The sequence below is a fragment of the Cherax quadricarinatus genome, chromosome 7, assembly GCF_038502225.1.
Source record: "Cherax quadricarinatus isolate ZL_2023a chromosome 7, ASM3850222v1, whole genome shotgun sequence".
Lineage (NCBI taxonomy): Eukaryota > Metazoa > Arthropoda > Malacostraca > Decapoda > Parastacidae > Cherax > Cherax quadricarinatus.
In genome coordinates, this window is record NC_091298.1 from 61978751 (window position 1) to 61998326 (window position 19576).

Below are 19576 nucleotides of genomic sequence, written 5' to 3' on the forward strand. Positions count from 1 at the left end.
ATGGGCATGCTTTCTCATTTGTTTAAGAGCTAGGAATTAGTTCGTAGTTGTAGTTGTAGTGGCCCTATGCAACGCATTTCAAACACACAGTGTAAGCAGCTCAGTCAGGAGACCACAAGGTACTCATTTACCCAAGGTTTAAGGGATTGCAATCAACGCTGTATGGAGAACAGAGGTGGTAAAAATTTGCAACACCTTCTCTGCAGGGAATGAAGCAAGAGGAACATCAGGAAAAGAAGTATGGTGTGTATAAAGCACCCAGTCTGCTCTCTCAAACTGCCAACAGAAGTAAGAGTAGTAATGAAAAGAGGGAAATAATTGCCGTCATAAAGAGAATTTGCTACTGACCAATCAAAGTACAGCACTATAGAAGAAAAGCATATAGATCTATACAGGAGGAAGTGAAGAGAGAAAAAACACTAATTGGTCCCCACATGAGTTCCAGCAAAATTTTCCCCAGAACAGCTGTATAGCCCTTGTGGCTTAGTGCTTCTTTTTGATAATAGTAATAATAATAATAATTCCCCAGAACAAATGATGAGCATTAAAATTATCAAATAAAAGGAGTGGTATAGGTAAGGAAGAAATCAGAAATTTGATGCTAAGGATAGATAAAAGGCAGGAAGGAGAAAGGTACAATGAGCAGACTATGTATCAATTGTCTAAATAGATATGGGGTCATGGGATGCAGTATTGCAGTATAATGAACTAAGAGTACAAACTGAACACTGAGAATATGGGATATCATTGTGCACAAGAGGTACATTTTCATTGTATTTAGCGTTGAGAAAAGGCTCAAGTGATTATAATAAAACATAATCAGATACAAATTCCATCTGTGTAATGAAATTTAGTTTCTTGTAAACTGGGGAACACTGGGAGAGCAACATCTGGAGCTGCTTTCAATTTGCCCTTGCATCTTCTTGATATTCTTCTGTAATATTTACATAACTAGTGACCAGTAATTTAACAGCATCAGAATGCAGGACATGGCTATGGGCTAGGGTGACTAGTACAGTAGATGTGTGGTGGCAGTGGTAATTTAGTAGTGTTTCAGGGGTCAATGTCCCTGTGGCCCAGTCTGGATCAGGGGCTGATCAACCAGGTTGTTATTGCTGGCCACACACAAACTGACATATGAAACACAGCCCGGCTGGTCAGGTGCCTGTCTAGCTCCTTGAAGACAACCAGGGGTCTTCTGTAACTAACTGTAGATGGAAATTACAAGGCTAGAGTTGGTGTAAGGGGTTGCAGAGGGTGAGAATGGGAAGGTAAGGGGATGGGTCAATGTCCATCATGGGTTTTGATAAAATAGTTTCTGTAGTCAAGGAAGTGGCAGGGAGTGTGATGCAAGAGGTGGATGAAGGAGACGGAGTGGAGAGCAGACACACACTGGCAGCTTCCAAGATGGAAAGAAGGGAAGAGAGGGCAGTGGTCTCTTACGATGAAAGAATCTGGGTGGAGACAGAGGGGGTAGTGGCAATATGTTAAGGTGAATATGATTTCACAGCTGTCACAAATGCAGGAGTCAAGTAGTAAGGCTGTACACAGGTAGGGAGAGTTAAACATGAAGGAACAATAAGTTGGTTTGGAGTTTTGATGATTTTGGCGACTAGTGGAGTTCTGAATGTTTGAGGTATTGAAGGGAGAGTTAAAAGTCCCAGCTAGGGAAGGTTGTGGGTGGAGGAACAAGTAAAATGGAAGAGGAGGAAGTAATAAGAATGGTAAAAGGGCAAGAGGTAGAAACTTCTGAGGTGAGCACTTTATAAGGGTTGGACATGGGTGACTGGGAGAGGGTACAACAGGGGACCTATAAGATAAGATTTCATTCGGATTTTTAACCCCGGAGGGTTAGCCACCCAGGATAACCCAAGAAAGTCAGTGCGTCATCGAGGACTGTCTAACTTATTTCCATTGGGGTCCTTAATCTTGTCCCCCAGGATGCGACCCACACCAGTCGACTAACACCCAGGTACCTATTTGCTGCTAGGTGAACAGAACAACAGGTGTAAGGAAACGTGTCGAAATGTTTCCACCCGCCGGGAATCGAACCCTGGCCCTCCGTGTGTGAAGCGGGAGCTTTAGCCACCAGGCCACCAAGCCACCAAGCCCTACTTAGAGACAGATCTGAGTCACTGTCATAGTGTAAAACAGACCCTCCTTTTATTTAAGACAACAGATTTTGCTCTCGAGAAAACTGCACATCAGCGGGCAAATGCAAGGTGAGCTTCTCCACAGTTTATGCAAGTGGGGGGAAAGGCCGGCCACAGGATAGATTATGATCGGCTGCATTTTGGAATAAGCATTCTGACTGTGATTCTACAATGTTTGACTGGGTGGCCAGAGCGCCAACATTGTTGACGTGGTGGGCATAGCGAAGAGGGTCGTGGGTGCACAAATGTCATAAACAGTGTATAGGGAAATTATTATCCATACGAAGGTAATTTTCACCACCATCTCTCCATTTTCACACCCTACATTAACCCCAACACATTGAGCTTTAACAGTTGACTAAACCAAAAATCCCCAGGGCTAACAGAGAAGTATACGCGAATAGCATCAGTGAGTTAAATGGAAGCCACAGGACCATTATTATTATTATTATAATCAAAAAGAAGCGCTAAGCCACAAGGACTATACAGCGCTGCAGGGCAGGAAGGAAGCGAGGGCATCAGGTGGCAAAAGGGAGATGGATGAGTAATAGGTTACGGATAACAGCGGGGCAGTGGATGGTGAAAGGGTAAAGGGCAGCAAGAGACTGAACTAGAAAGGGCTGAGGGGAGACCACAGGACCAAAGTAGTGCCCATCAAAGGGAAGAGTGATTCCAGACCATTAGACTGATTTATACAGGGCCCACACAGAACCGACTAATCTCTGTCCTATTACCAGAGAAGCTTGTTGCCAACTCCATTAGCCTGGTCAACTTCCAGGTAAGAGGAAGTTATATTTATTATATACATAAATGATTTAGAAAACTGACAGGTTGATGAATGAGACACTTCGTTCAACATCTCGGCATCTTTATTGTGGAAAATTTTCACCAGTTAGTGGCTTCCTCAGTCCAATAAAGAGAAGAATGGTAGAAGATGAGTTTGAGGTAATCAGTTCCTTAGCCTGGGGTCGATGTGTTCAGTCCCCCTATCATCAGGGGGCTGCAGGACTATAAGCCAAGTAGTGCAAGGTAAAGATATGCTTAGCATTTAAGAAATTTTTGTAAGGAAGCATTTTGCTCACTAGGGGCTTTGTCAAACATGTGTTTTTTCTTTATGGGAAAGCTAAACTCTTAGGGGTCATACAGCTTCCTTGATATTGAGATACAGTTGGATATGATCCAAGAAAAATGAGGGTAGCTCCAATTATTTGGATGAAAAGTCCACTAGCATCAAGACACCTCTTTATTGAAGACTTGTCATAAATAGTGGAGATATGCCAGGTAAAGAAGTCAATGGAAAATTAACCCCTCAAGGAAGGTGTCTTGATGCTGGTGAAGGGCTCTTGATCTTTTCTTTCCTTAGATTTAACCTGAATATCATCCCATTCCCACATGCTATATGAGCCTTATGGGTTTAGAACTTCTCCCTGAATAAAATTAAGAATGAAAATTCAGGTGCTGGGTTGATTTGTTTCTATATGGGCCTGTCCCTTCAAGAGAGATGCTTTCATGCCAATGAGGGACTCCCAATCCAAGGAATTGGACCTATAAATCAGGCTGCTTCAGTGGAATACAGGTGAATATGGCAGTAAGAGGTTAGCCTCGTCATACAGTACCAGGGCAATAATAATAATAATTATTTCTACAAGTACATACATGTATAACGTATACAGACCATAGCTGGCATCAGTGACATACTACTATATATATAGTAGTATGTCCCCAGGCCGTGGGGGCGTAAATCCCCAGAATACCCTCCAGGTAGACTCCAGGATCTAACCAACACCAGTCGACTAACATTCAGGTACCCATTCTACTGATAGGTGAACATGGACAGCAAGGATTGATTCTCCATAATTACCAGATTTGATCCAAGGAAGGGGAAGGTTAGTTTCAGTTCCTTATTATTATTATTATTATAATAATCAAGGGGAAGCGCTAAACCCGCAGGATTATACAGCGCCTGGGGGGGATGTGGAAGGCATTCAGGCTTAATTCGGGGAACCGGAGCACAGATCCAATTCCCTAAATCAAGAGCCCCTCACCAACATCAAGGAACCTTCCATGAGGGGTTCAGTTCCTTAGATAATGATTTTTATGGTAACAGTAATGGTATGTAATGCTGACAAGATGATGAATAAGACATGCAACACCTGGGTATTTTTATTCAATACAGAGGTTATTTGGAGGTGTTGAAACTAGACAGTAGAAGACAGTAATCAGTCCCTACGAGAGACAGTAATCAGTCCCTTACTGGACAGTAATCAGTCCCTTACTGGACAGTAATCAGTCCCTTACTGGACAGTAATCAGTCCCTTACTGGACAGTAATCAGTCCCTTACTGGACAGTAATCAGTCCCTTACTGGACAGTAATCAGTCCCTTACTGGACATTATTATTATTATAATCAAAAAGAAGCGCTAAGCCACAAGGACTATACAGCGCTGCAGGGCAGGAAGGAAGCGAGGGCATCAGGTGGCAAAAGGGAGATGGATGAGTAATAGGTTACGGATAACAGCGGGGCAGTGGATGGTGAAAGGGTAAAGGGCAGCAAGAGACTGAATTAGAAAGGGCTGAGGGGAGTGCGAAAAGTATCATCAGAGTTTGTGGAGTAAATCAGTCGTTGTCAAGAAGTCAATGAGAGAGTCAGGATTAAAGGAGGGTCCATCAGCAAGAAGGGAAGGTAAAGAGAGAGTAGTAGAACGAAGACGACGTTGGAGGTAAATTCTGCGTGCTCGTTGATAGAGAGGGCAGTCTAACAGAATGTGGCTAATCGATACTGGAACTTGACACTGCTCACAGAGAGGAACAGGGTGCCTCTCCATGAGATACCCATGAGTAAGACGAGTGTGACCAATGCGAAGGCGGGAGAGAGTGGTCTCCCAACCTCGGCACTGATGACAAGAAGACGGCCAGTAACCTATGCTCGGTTTAATAGAATGAAGTTTGTTACCGAGCAGAGTTGACCAACGTTGTTGCCAACGGGTGTGAAGGTGGGTAGCTATTGCAGCAAAATAGTCCAGAAATGGAACACCTCGATAGGAAATTGGTAGAGACAGTAATCAGTCCCTTACTACACAGTAATCAGTCCCTTACTACACAGTAATCAGTCCCTTACTAGAGACAGTAATCAGTCCATACTAGACAGTAATCAGTCCCTTAATAGAGACAGTAATCAGTCCCTACTAGACAGTAATCAGTCCCTTAATAGAGACAGTAATCAGTACCTTACCAGAGATAGTAATCAGTCCCTTACCAGAGACAGTAATCAGTCCCTTACTAGAGACAGTAATCAGTCCCTTACTAGAGACAGCTGTATAGCCCTTGTGGCTTAGCGCTTCTTTTTGATTATAATAATAGTTATAGTAATCAATTGGGAAGCGCTAAACCCGGAGGATTATACAGCGCCTGGGGGGGGATGTGGAAGGCATTCAGGCTTAATTCGGGGAACTGGAGCACAGATCCAATTCCCTAAATCAAGAGCTCCTCACCAACATCAAGGAACCTTCCTTGAGGGGATTATAATAATAATTACTAGAGACAGTAATCAGTCCCTTAATAGAGACAGTAATCAGTCCCTACTAGACAGTAATCAGTCCCTTACCAGAGACAGTAATCAGTCCTTTAATAGAGACAGCTGTATAGCCCTTGTGGCTTAGGGCTTCTTTTTTATTATAATAATAATTAATAGAGATAGTAATCAGTCCCTTACCAGAGACAGTAATCAATCCCTTACCAGAGACAGTAATCAATCCCTTAATAGAGATAGTAATCAGTCCCTTACTAGAGACAGTAATCAGTCCCTTACCAGAGACAGTAATCAGTCCCTTACCAGAGACAGTAATCAGTCCCTTACCAGAGACAGTAATCAGTCCCTTACCAGAGACAGTAATCAGTCCCTTACCAGAGACAGTAATCAGTCCCTTACTAGAGACAGTAATCAGTCCCTTACTAGAGACAGTAATCAGTCCCTTACTAGAGACAGTAATCAGTCCCTTACCAGAGACAGTAATCAATCCCTTAATAGAGATAGTAATCAGTCCCTTACCAGAGACAGTAATCAGTCCCTTACCAGAGACAGCAATCAGTCCCTTACTAGAGACAGTAATCAGTCCCTTACTAGAGACAGTAATCAGTCCCTTACTAGAGACAGTAATCAATCCCTTAATAGAGATAGTAATCAGTCCCTTACTATAGACAGTAATCAGTCCCTTACCAGAGACAGTAATCAGTCCCTTACCAGAGACAGCAATCAGTCCCTTACCAGAGACAGTAATCAGTCCCTTACTAGAGACAGTAATCAGTCCCTTACTAGAGACAGTAATCAATCCCTTAATAGAGATAGTAATCAGTCCCTTACTAGAGACAGTAATCAGTCCCTTACCAGAGACAGTAATCAGTCCCTTACCAGAGACAGCAATCAGTCCCTTACCAGAGACAGCAATCAGTCCCTTACCAGAGACAGTAATCAGTCCCTTACTAGAGACAGTAATCAGTCCCTTACTAGAGACAGTAATCAGTCCCTTACCAGAGACAGCAATCAGTCCCTTACCAGAGACAGCAATCAGTCCCTTACCAGAGACAGTAATCAGTCCCTTACTAGAGACAGTAATCAGTCCCTTACTAGAGACAGTAATCAGTCCCTTTTTCCCCAGGATGCGACCCACCTATTCAGGTGTAAGGAAATATGCCCAACGTTTCACCCATATCGATTTTTTTAAAAATTTTTTGATCATAATTTGTGCCATAAAATATTAGTCATATATACTCCAGTATAGGAGTCCGTTTTCTTTGTATTAAACTTAACGCACTCTTAACCTATAGCGTTTATTTACAGTAAAGAGTTACATTTAACATTGCGTTTTATTGCGTTATATCATTGTAAAAGTTGCAAGCAGTACCATTTTCTGATCACATATTGAAAGTAAAATAAAAATTAATATATTATGATCTTGACAATGGTTGTGATGGTATTATAATCAGGAAACAAGACACTACTTGCTTTGTTTACCACAATAAAGATTATGCATGGGTTGTCAGAAAGGAATTTAGTATTACATAAGGTATTATAAAGGTATTTATTAAAGTCACTTAGTTTATAGGATCTTATTTGACTTTTGATGTTATTTTGTTTCCTCGAGTGTTTTTGGTGTCTATACTGAGCCATCAACAGTTAAACATTATAGCCAGCACCCCTTGAAAACCCATTTCATTCAATCAATTTTTAAGCCACTGATATGCAATTTCCTGTAGCACAAATGTGCTGAAACTTTTCTTGATTATACAAATATTAAATCATGTTAGAAGAGTAGCTTAAGTATAGTTAATTTGTGGAGATGCATGGTGAGGTGGGAGTGGGCATGGGGGTAGCGAGGCGACGGGGTTGTGGCAACTGTGGTGTCGAGACCATCAGTGGGGTCAAGATGGAAGGCTGATTCAGTGTTGTCTTGGTCACCATATAGTGAGTGTCATGTTAGGCTTCCTCCCTCCACGTTAAACCATGTGTGGTGACCTCTCAGGTGAAATGGTAACGACAGGAAGATGGGCCACATAAAGAACATCAGTGAATTGCTTCCCGACGAGCCACTGAAGGACCCGTTTGAAGATGAGATCCACTTCAACAACACAGTCAGGGAATATATTGTAAGTAATCGATTTTTTCTGGGCGTCTTATACTGTCTGAAATTTATTATCTTAAAACTGCTTATCTTAAGTTAGGTATGCAGTCGGTTATATGGTTTGTGACTGGTATAAAATTTATATAGGATATTGAAATTAAAATATTGTGAATGCAAGTAAAACAAAAATGTTAAATTTATTATATGAAGACTGAATTAAGTGTTGTTTGCTAATAAGGATGTCTTAGTGTCTGGGGAAATCTCCTACATATAATATGTTAACTAATTCATGACAAATTATTCACCCACCATCTGGGTAGTTTTGGTGTTTGTACATTTAACATTTGATGTGTAATCACGTACATCACAAGTTATACATCATCAACCCCTAAGAAAACTGCTTGCTGACCAGTAACCACTGAGTTTTATTTTCAGACATTACCTGGGACTTAGTTATTAATGATTTTATTCAATTGAAGAGGTGCCACTTTATTATAGGGTTATGTCCTGGTCATGGAGCTGTGTATATCTTGTTTTACTTTGGTCACCAGTGGCACGAGCCTTCTTTTTTATATAGATTCTCTTTCCTTCTTATTTTCCAAACCGGTACTCTGATTAAAACCTTAAAACACCTGTTTCAGGTTTCTGTGCTACGGATATTCAGTAGCTGTTGGCAAGAGTCTCACTGACCCTGATGAGGGTGCAGGCTTCTCGTTTTTTTTTTTTTTTTGTTTGTTTTTTTTTTTTGTTTTTTTGTGATGGGGGTCCTCCCGTGTTAGTTTGGGAAAAATAAAAGTGAAAAGATTAGATTTGTTGAGATTTTTAACCCAGCGGAGGGTTAGCCACCCAGGATAACCCAATAAAGTCAGTGTGTCATTGGCAACTGTCTGTCTTATTTCCATTGGGATCCTTTAATCTTGTTCCCCAGGATGCAACCCACACAACAGCTAACACCCAGGTACCTACTAACTGCTAGGTGAACAAGGACAGCAGGTACAAGGAAACATACCCAATGTTTCCAAGCATTCTGGGGATTGAACCTAGGACACTCGGTGTATGCAACAAGTGCGTTGCCATCTGAGCCACAGGACCTCACAGACATTACCAAATCGTCATTTGGTCACTAGAAGTCTGATATTTTCCTACTAGGGAATCATTCTACCATATATAAATTTAGTAAAACTATAGGCAAGCACAGACATAACCTACCTTTTGAATATATTTTAAAAAGTCACTGAAACTGCAACCTGGATAACTTGCTGATGTTTGTGATGTGTAAAGTATGACTTTGCAAGATACTTTTGGAAAAACTTGCTCCCTTTTACTTCCACCGAGATTTGGGCAAAATCTTTACTTCAGACACTGGAAGGTAGAGTTCAGTTTGGCTGGCTACTTGCTCAAGTAGTTCTTTAAACCAAATATTTCATAATTTTCAGCTGAAGTTTTGTTAGACAAGGTGTTCTGTTAAAATGCATTCCACCATTATCAAAGCCTGGTCATGTACTGTACCACGAAGGCATTGACCCTGAAACGCCCTCCAGGTATATCGGAGCAGAATGATTTATTCTAACATTTACTTTCTGTATCCTTAAATTATTCTGCTCGGAAGAACAAATTTTGGATGTGGATTGGGGCATGTGAAAATAATACAGTAATAATAGAATTGGTAAAGTATTTAAGCTATTGGGATCCTTCAAGGTACTAGCTTATACTTCAGCATTGATCATGACCCTTCCATTAAAGCATAGTATTCCAGGATGTCTCCACATAATGGTGCTTAGCAGCAGAAGACTGCTTGAAAGCTGCCCATTTTTTGAGAGGCTTCCAGGGCAGTAGCTTCTATAAAAGCAGCTACAGAATACACTTCTTGCTATATTCTCTGTATCCAAGATGAGTGGGGTGCAATTGTAACAGGATGGAGAAGGGTGAGAGGTAGAGGAACAGGAGTTTATGAGCAACGGCTGAACCACAAGAGGAGTGGGAAAACACTTAGGCAGATTTTTAATGCAAGACTGAATCAAATCCCACTACAATGAGTTCTTGTGAACCGTCACATCTACTACAGTTAATGGGGCAGAGGAGCTCTGAGAAGTAGATGTAGATAGGCAGTGTAAGGAAATAAGTTTTAATGAAGAAAGTACCGGAAACGTGTGCGCTGGAGGAGAGAAATCTGAAATTGTTGTGGAAAGGCTCGGATGATAGGTCATGCAAGACTATACAGGTGTTCTTTCATACAGGATAATCCATTCATCTTCCCCATGACTAAAAAGTTTATTTTCTCAGAGAAGTAATAGAAGTTAGATTGGAATATATTGTCAAGAGTGGAAACAGATTAGCAACAGAAATGACTTTGAACCTTGTGCATAAAATATTTACAGGCTGTAAAGATTTTTGTTTAACTCTTAAACTGTCCAATCGTAGATCTATATTGACGTGCGTAGCGCTCCGATTGTAGATCTACTTTTTTTTTACATAAAGCATGTAAAATCGAATGTAGATCTACGTCCAGAGCGCTATGCACATGAACGTAGATCAACGTTTGGACAATTTAAGGGTTAATGGAAATTTCCTTTGTCTCTTAGAAAAGGCCACAAGATGGAACAATGAATGGGACTGATGTTAGTTAATTTATCCCTTAAACGGTCCAAACGTATATATACGTCCACTCGTGTAGCGCCCCAATTTTTTTGAGAAAAAAAAAATCTTATTTTTTAATAGGAAAAAAGAGCAAATAGTACCCAGGCATCCCCAATTATTTTAATATGGCACACAGTGCGTGCGCACACCCATTCTCTCATGTCTAGGTGACTCGGGCATATCGTGGCAATGATGAATAAATGACAAAGAAAACGTATATGTACGTTTGGACTGTTTAGGGGTTAATTGCTTGGAGTGTAGAGACCATTATATTACATTGCTCTTCATTTTGCAAGCCTCCAGTGTTTCTTCTCACTTCTCTTTGCTTACCTCTTTACTTTCCAACTTATAACGTTTCTGCCATTTTCTTACATTCCATCTTGCACATTTCCTTGTGTCCTTGGCCCTTGGAGCCACCTCTCCATCATTTCTGTCTCTTACCTTGACTTCATTTTCCTTAATCCTTGCAATTTCCTCACTCTTGTCTCCCTCATTCTTTTGGTACTCAGTGCTCTTGCTATCGTGGAAACGGGTTAACAACAGGAATGGAGATAGCAAGAGCACCAAGTGCCAAAAGAATGGATGAGGAAATTACAAGGATTAAGGAGAATGAGGTCAAGATAAGAGACAGAAATGATGGAGAGGTGGCTCCAAGGGCCCAGGACACAAGGAAATGTGCAAGATGGAATGTAATAAAATGGCAGAAATGTTATAAGTTGGAAAGTAAAGAGGTAAGCAAAAAGAAGTGAGAAGAAACACTGGAGGCTTGCAAAATGAAGAGCAATGAAATATAATGGTCTCTACACTCCAAGCAATTAAATTAACTAACATCAGTCCCATTCATTGTGCCATCTTGTGGCCTTTTCTAAAAGATAAAGGAAATTTCCATTAACTCTTAAATTGTCCAAACATAGATCTACGTTCATGTGTGTAGTGCTCTGGATGTAGATCTACATTAGATTTTACACGCTTTACGTAAAAAAAAGTAGATCTACGATCGGAGCGCTACGCACGTCAACATAGATCTACAACTGGACAGTTTAAGGGTTAAACAAAAGAAAACTTAATAGCCTGTAAATATTTTATGCACAAGGTTCAAAGTCATTCTACTCTAGAAATTTGGCCCAATGCCAAACTTTATTATTGACTGCCTATAAATAGGCTGGAGTAATTTCATTTTTTTTTTTTTTATACCTCTGCCTACTGAAAGCTTTACTTCCTGGCACACTACCCAAGTCTTACACCTAGATGTTAGATAATCACCTAGTTTAGGTTGTAGATTACACATGTTTACCTGTGCACTAAGTAGGGAATATACTGTAGTAAAAAAAAAAAAAACACTCACACTGTCTATACTCTGTGAACCCCTAGCTCTCACATTGCTGCTATATATAGCTCGCTAGTGCCATTTTTACAGGGGTGTCATTTATCACCTTTGTGGATGAAATGTTTTCCACAACTTTGTTAGCTCATGAAGTAACTAATTATAGTGGAACTGTTAACATAATCAGTTACTCCCAACGTCTGAGATCACTGACATGCTCTGTTTCTAATCACACCTGAGGAATACAGCGATACTAAGTTATTGGAGTATATATTGAACGTACGTATTGGAGTATACATTGTTTAGTGCTCCCAATGAATACAGTTATAAAAATTGGGAAAATAGTTTCCCTTACTCCACGGTACAATGTAACATTTAATATTCTCTTCTAGTGGCTAGATTAAAAAAATATCCTCAGTGTTCGTCCTCGCACTTTATCTAGAATCAAAAGTCGATGCATTTACACATCCTTCACACTTGTAAAATCTCCATTGCACAGTCAAAATAAATTTTTATACAAACATCTCCAATGAAGTAAGAATAATTAACAAAATTTATTTCATCATACTACCACTCTACAAGTTAATTTTCTCCCTTTAAACTAGGTGGGAATAGATAGAAAAAGCTAAATTGGAAGTAACCCCCTGAAAAAAATTTCCTGTGCAGAATCCAAGATTGAATCCTACCCTTGAATTGGGCTCTTCAGGAGATGGAAATTTTTTCATTGACAGCCATAAGCAAAATGCTTCGGACAATAGACTAAAGTTCTGAAAGCCATGAAATAAGCTAAAAATTGACACTACATGAATAATTTTTAATTAGACATCAAATTTCGCTGATATTTCTGATACACCAAATGCTAGTGGATTTACAACAGCCTATCCTCTTAAGTCCGTATTTCGCCACTCCCAAGAGTGTCACGTGGGCGACTATTCACGAGCCTAGTGTGTATAAAAATATACCTAGGTGGGCGAATCTTATTAGTCTAGTGTAATACAGTGGTTAGCGCCCTGTCCTGCAACTTTTAAGATTGGCTGGATGGAAGAATACACAAATACACTACAGCTTCTCCTTGCTTAACGACAGAGTTCCGTTGCTAAGACCATGTCAGCAAATGAATTCGTTGCTAAGCAAGAAGCATACTATAATGGTAGTGGGTTTGTCAACCATCTTTGATATTGTTTTAATGTCACCTTTGCACCATTTATAATATTTTTAGTATTTTTAAATGTTTATACAGTAGTGTACTGTATATTGTAATAAAAAGAATAGAAGAAATCGACTCTAATATACATTATTTAGGTATGCATACTGGTCAGAGAGGCTGTATAATGCGATCCTTTATTGACTGCGTTTCGCGCACACAGTGGGCTTTGATAAAGCCCACTGTGTGTGTGAAATGTAGTCAGTAAAGAATCGCATTATATTGCATTCATGTCTATTTTTCCACCATGTCGGTATTTTATACTATTTATCTCTTAAGGACTGGCTTACCAAGAGTTCAAATGTGACATTTTGAGAGTTGAGCTAGACATTTTTTAGTGTGTGGGCTTGGTGGGTCCCAGTTTTCTGTTAGCTCTTCTAAACTTTTCATCGCCTTTGTATTTCATTTATTGACATTGTAGCAAGTTATAACTGGTTAATTTTTATCGATAGATGGCACACTAACTTAGCCTAAATAATGCAAAATAAGAAATTAGCTGAAAGGTATACAGTGGACCCCCGCATAACGATCACCTCCGAATGCGACCAATTATGTAAGTGTATTTATGTAAGTGCGTTTGTACGTGTATGTTTGGGGGTCTGAAATGGACTAATCTACTTCACAATATTCCTTATGGGAACAAATTTGGTCAGTACTGGCACCTTAACATACTTCTGGAGTGAAAAAATATCGTTAACCGGGGGTCCACTGTATGTGAGAAATTGACAGAATTTGCATAGATACGTTGTTTATAAAACAAAAGCATTGATATGTTCCCATTCATACCATCAGGCTCAGATTTGTAAACTACTGTATATCTCATCTTCCCCCCCCTTAAAAAAAAATGGAAAAGTCGCAAACCTTAAATACCCATTGAAGACTATTTAGATACATGAGTTATTCCATAAACGCTGAAAAAAATACTAATTAGAGCCCTGCTCCACAGAGGTAGCAGTTTTGACATCCGATATTTAGATAACTCTGAAGTAGTGCCGATAAGTAACACTGCTAAACACATTGAATCAACATTCATACAACTCAGGGCATAAGTTTACACCAGGACGTTCTAGGCTTTTGCCACTGCTAGGCAGCTGTGGCACTGTTTTGGGCACAGGAAGACAGATTTGTCAGTGTAATATACCATACACACTTGATTTTTTTTTTCTTCTTCTTTAGGTTATGTTTTCTTGTGTAGTTTTCCCAAGTGTTCATTCTCCTCCAGATGACTGCATGTTTTAATATCATGCCAAGATAAAACCGTTCCCATTACTAAATTTACTAATTGTAATATTGTTATATGTTTGTATTACCTATTATAAATCGAATTAGTTTATCACTTCAGTTACCTAACTTTTATATCAGTATGCAGTAATGTATATTAAAATATACTGCTCCTGAAATGCATAGGCATGCTAGTGGCCTTCTTTGTAATTAATATTTTATATGTAAACCACACATCGTAAGCTTTACAAGGAAATAAGCATTTTCATTTTCATTGATGTCTTTTGCTGCTGCAGGTGCTTAAGGGAGCAACCTCCTAGTGCTCTGGTCACTGCCAGGTGGAAATACTGTTGCTGATATTTTTTTAGATATTGTCCAGTTTATTGGTTGTTTGTAGGAATTGCATTAATGCTTTAACTATATTCTGCTTTAAAATGAAGTGGGAAGATCTCTCCTCCCAAAATGTTTTCAATAGTGAAGAGGATTTTCATGGTGCCATGGTCATGTTTGATGTGATCCTTGAACCATTGATGTCAAAAGCAGAGGAAGAGAAAATGCTGTATTTTTTTTTTTCTGGGGCATTGCAATGAGTGCAATTTTCATTTCTGTCAGTTCTGTAGCTGTGGGCTGCTATGTTTGTGTCCCACCCTTAGTCTAGCCATTGCTGTGTATTACTTAGTTTTATGCCATGTATATATATATATATATATATATATATATATATATATATATATATATATATATATATATATATATATATATATATATATATATATATATATATATATATATAATTTTTTTTTGGTCGTCTCCCACCGAGGCAGGGTGACCCAAAAAAGAAAGAAAATCCCCAAAAAGAAAATACTTTCATCATCATTCAACACATTCACCACACTCACACAGCAGAGGTGCTCAGAATACAACAGTTTAGAAGCATATACGTATAAAGATACACAACATATCCCTCCAAACTGCCAATATCCCAAACCCCTCCTTTAAAGTGCAGGCATTGTACTTCCCATTTAAAATTAAGCCCTTTCTAAAAATTTTCTCTTATATGTTTAAAGGTATATTTTTTTCATTAATGTTAATGTAAAAAAAATTTTATTTTGCACCAAAAGAATCTTAGAAAACTTGCCTAACCTTATTATAACAAGAACAATTTATTTTAGCCTAACCCATCTATATATATTTTAGATTAGTTTACAGTAATTTAATACTAAACAAACACAGTGAAATATATTTTTTTCGTTAGGGTCAGAATGATTTTGGCGAAATAATTGCATACACAAATTTTCGCTTGTCCTATATGGCAAGATGAGCGTTGCTATTTAAGCCAAGATCGCAAGTTCTGCCTATTCGGCACGATATATATATATATATATATATATATATATATATATATATATATATATATATATATATATATATATATATATATATATATATTATATATATATATAATAACTTCATCTCTCAAATAAGTGTAGAAGTCCTCAAGAGCAAACTGGACCACCACTGCTGCTAAGTTAGAGAGCAACCAGACTATCACGTGATGGATATGTGGGCAAGCGGGCCAACAAAGGCAACAGACTGATTGAACAGGCAGTCAGTAGAAAAACCAGGCCCAAGGGTCAACTGCAAGAATGTAAAACCAATCGAAACCGGCTACAGGTATATCACGGGTATGCCTTGTTCTGCCGCTGTCTAATTATACTTTACACACGCGGCCAACCAAATCTGGCTTAATACTAAAGCTCTTTTATAAGGTTTCCTTCCTTTTAAACAACTTGCACCCATCAGCAGTGTTTGCATAACTTTTTGTTAGCCGTTATATTAGGGAATGACTGAATTAAAGTCTTAGTTGTAAATTTGTAGCATTGCTGGGGAACAGTTGTGCTGACAAGTATTAATGAATTAGAAAGCCCTCTATGTAGCTGCTTTATCAGCTTAAAATCGCATATTCATTTGCTCGTGGGTCTCTATATTTTAACGGGTCAAAAGCGGCGAATCTTAATGTAATTTTTGTAAGATATGTAATGCGATGTGCACTGATATGCACTTACATGAGCAAGGGTACAGAGATGGGGGTCCTTGTAAGAGGCCTGGTGCTGGTGGCCATTGATAACACGATGGCTGGGCAAGTCAGCTGTCTAGTTTATATCACTCAACTGCTGAAGAGTGCAAACTTTGGTTTCTCTTATCCTGTTATATTAATAAGACAATCTTTTTTATTGCTACTTCAGCAGGACCAGCAGATAAAAATTGCCATAACTAGTGTAGATGTTTTAAAGAGGAAACTGAGTCACTGCCTTCGCAAAGTGCTAAACTAGGCTGTGATGCTTATGTAGGTAAGAGGGCCGCCAACAGCAAAACCCTGGTAGAACAGGCAGTCGACAGAAAAGCCTGGGCCCAGGCTGGGCTGCGATGATAGAAAAACTCGAAACCGGTTACGAATACATGACTAGTTAATGGTCCAAGTAGGATCTAAACTTCGTCATAAGTTTGTCTCCTATGTACGGATTGTTGTATTGTACCAGTCATGGTATTGTGCCTTTTTATTCTTTACGAATAAATCGCAGGATCCGTCAAGGGAGTTTCGCAGATGCTGATGAGGGTTTCTTGATTCAAAAAATTAGACTTGTTCTTTCCCCATCCCCTTCCAGTCTCCAAGCGCTGTATGACCCCCAACGGGTTTATTGCTTCTTCGTGAATGTATTAATAATCTTAACATGATTGGTTCATTCTGAGGTGTTATTTCTGAAGCGTGACTATGAATCAAGCTATTGTTTGATGGTTTTCAAACTGATGCCAAATATTTTTTTAGCGTAGTTAATTTGTTGTATAACTTCGTATTAATTAGATTTTTTTTTATCATGAGATATCAGCTAGAATAGATGCAGAGATCATTTATGGCCCACATAGAGCCAATAAAACATCTAGATTACTGGGAACGCCTCAAAGTCGTAAATACATACTTGCTGAAGCGGAGAAAGATTCATAATAATATATACGTGGAAAGTACTTAAGAACCCAGGCTTCCTATACTGTTTAACATCTTGCCAAGAGATATCCGGATAAAGTGTAGAACTCAAGAGGAACCTGGACAAGTAGCTCCACAAAGTGCCGGATCAACCAGTGTGTGATGGATATGTGGGCCAGCAGCAACAGCCTTGTTGGCCAGACAAGCTCCAGCTAAGCCTGGCCCAGTGCCGGGCTACAGGGAGTAGGGGGAACTCGAAACTCATCAAAGGTAAAAAGTGTTAGTTTGTGTGTAGTGTGTGCATGTGAATATGTAATGTTTCATTGCATAGCGCATTGAATAACCTTTCTCTACCAGCTCGCTTTATATTTTTAAAACTTCCTTGATTTATGAGCCATATTAGCCCATCTACGGTTAATATGCTCTATTTTGAAGGTGAAACCTAGAAGTTTTCGGTTCGTCTTGGACCATATTAAGGATGGACCGAAACTTCGTCTAAATTTCGTCTCCAGTTTGTGGGTCAGTTGTGAACTGTTGCAGCTCAGGTAGTGACTTTGCACGCTGAGTGTTTCCCGTTACCCGCTACCCTATCCTGTTGTGACACAGGTGAACGTTAGTTCTCGCCCACTATCCATTATTTATGGCTGCCATATTAGGAACAGCCAGAGTTTTCCAGCATGTGGCTCTGTCTTGCATACGTATGTGTATTGGTCACTTTCACTCCATTAGTAGGGGTAGGAGGTAATTGGACGTGTACAATACATTCTTGTGATGAATCATTTAACTGTGTCCAATATAAGAGTTTTGCGATGATATGAATTAATAGACCGTGGATAGGTTAATTCCCACGTTAGCAATATCCATGTGACTGGTCTCCAGAGTTCTTATACCCTCTCAGCCCAGCCTGAGGCCAGGCTTCTCTCTTTATTGTTCGATCACACCAGCTGTTTCTGCTAGCGGCCCGTTTTGTGTATTTAGTGTTGGCATATAAATTGTGGATGCTATTTTTTCTGTTTAAAATATGCTTCATGGAGTTTATGTACGTGATTTTCAAACAATCGAAAATTTTTGTTTAAGCTTCAGGATTGTCAGTTTGATTCGTGAAGCACGTGAGTCTGTACAAAGGCTTTTTGACGCACGGTTCTCAGTGTACTAAGCACGAGAGAACCCTACTTATCATTGTTATAAAATAAGTTTGGGTATAATGCCAACTTGATATCTTGGTATTATTTGTACCAAGGTATCGCTGGTAGAAATCTCTGCATAAGAACAAGCGGAGGGGAGAAAACATGACATTACACTAGGAAATAAGAGGAAAAAATTACTGAAATGATAGTCTAAGAGTGTTACTGAATTTTCCCATATCCTCAAGAGAGGTCGAAGGAAATGGGGTTGTTTATACCCTTCAAGAGAGGCGCCTCGATCCTGGCGAAGGTCTCTTTATCCAAGGAATTGGCATGTGGTTGTATAATGGGAATTAGTTAGTCGGGGTTGGAAGAATTGACGTGAAGGAGTTTATAGGCTTTTTCTGATATAATAATGATGATAATATAATGGACTTGACAGGTGAAAGCGTAAGGGAAGAAACGGGTGGTGGTGAGAGATTGCTTATAAGGTTGAAGTAGAATGATACCTTAGTGGTGATGGAAAGAGTAGAGCAAGCTGTTATGACAACGTTTCGGCTTGTGTAAAGCTTTAGCTATTGTTAACTAGATAAAGCTCTGCCAGGAGAGAAATGTTGCAACAATAAAAAGCTTGCTGTGCACCTGTCTTGTATTAGTGTCTGCAGTATGCTGCTGTATCTGCTTGGGTAGCTGCGGTATTTTGGTGGCGAGGAAAGCTGTGGTGACGCTGGTGTTGGTAACGTGATGATCCCCTCACACAGGCTGAGCAGCCACTGATGTACCCTTCCTGGGGGTCTCCAACATGTAAAACTCACAACATATTCGCAAAATTCTGCCTGAAACGTGAATTACTATATTCATGCGACACCTGGGGGATGGGAGGTAATCAGGAAACTTGAATTTTTCTAGCCTATAGAAATATTGCAGAATCATAAGTGTTCTAAAGAAACTGGATCTGTACTTAGTGAGTGCCAGATCAGTCAGGTTGTGAAGGCTGTGTAGGCTTGCGAGACACTGACAGCAACAGCCTGGTTACCAATCGGTCATCAGTGAAGTCTGCCCGAGGCAGGGATTGGAGAGTAAACTCTGGTCGTAGGTAAGTCACAGGTAGTAGGTTTTGCTTAGACTGTATCTAGTGTGACGGAGATCTGGCCACCAAGTCTGTATTACACCCTGGATACAATGTCTCCTCTACTATTATTACATTCACGGGGAAATGGGAGGCAATTGCGTTTGATCCAAGGCAAAAGGAGGGGGGGGGGGGGAGCGAACTGTAACTTTCTTGATTACAAGCAGTTCACTAGCATGAAGG

The 19576-nt window shown here is 39.6% G+C and overlaps 1 protein-coding gene across 2 annotated transcripts in view; it reads left to right on the plus strand.

Annotated features, from left to right (window-relative positions):
- The first annotated feature begins 7561 nt into the window (after positions 1–7561).
- lili (LMBR1-like protein) overlaps positions 7562–19576 on the plus strand; it is a 90934-nt gene continuing 78919 nt past the window's right edge. The window contains exon 1 of one of the 2 annotated variants that reach the window (XM_070082576.1): positions 7562–7796. In XM_070082576.1, coding sequence (XP_069938677.1) covers positions 7695–7796 — 102 coding nt within the window. In that variant the 5' untranslated portion in view covers positions 7562–7694. The remainder of the gene's footprint in view (positions 7797–19576) is intronic. The other variant, XM_070082577.1, reaches the window with a different exon arrangement.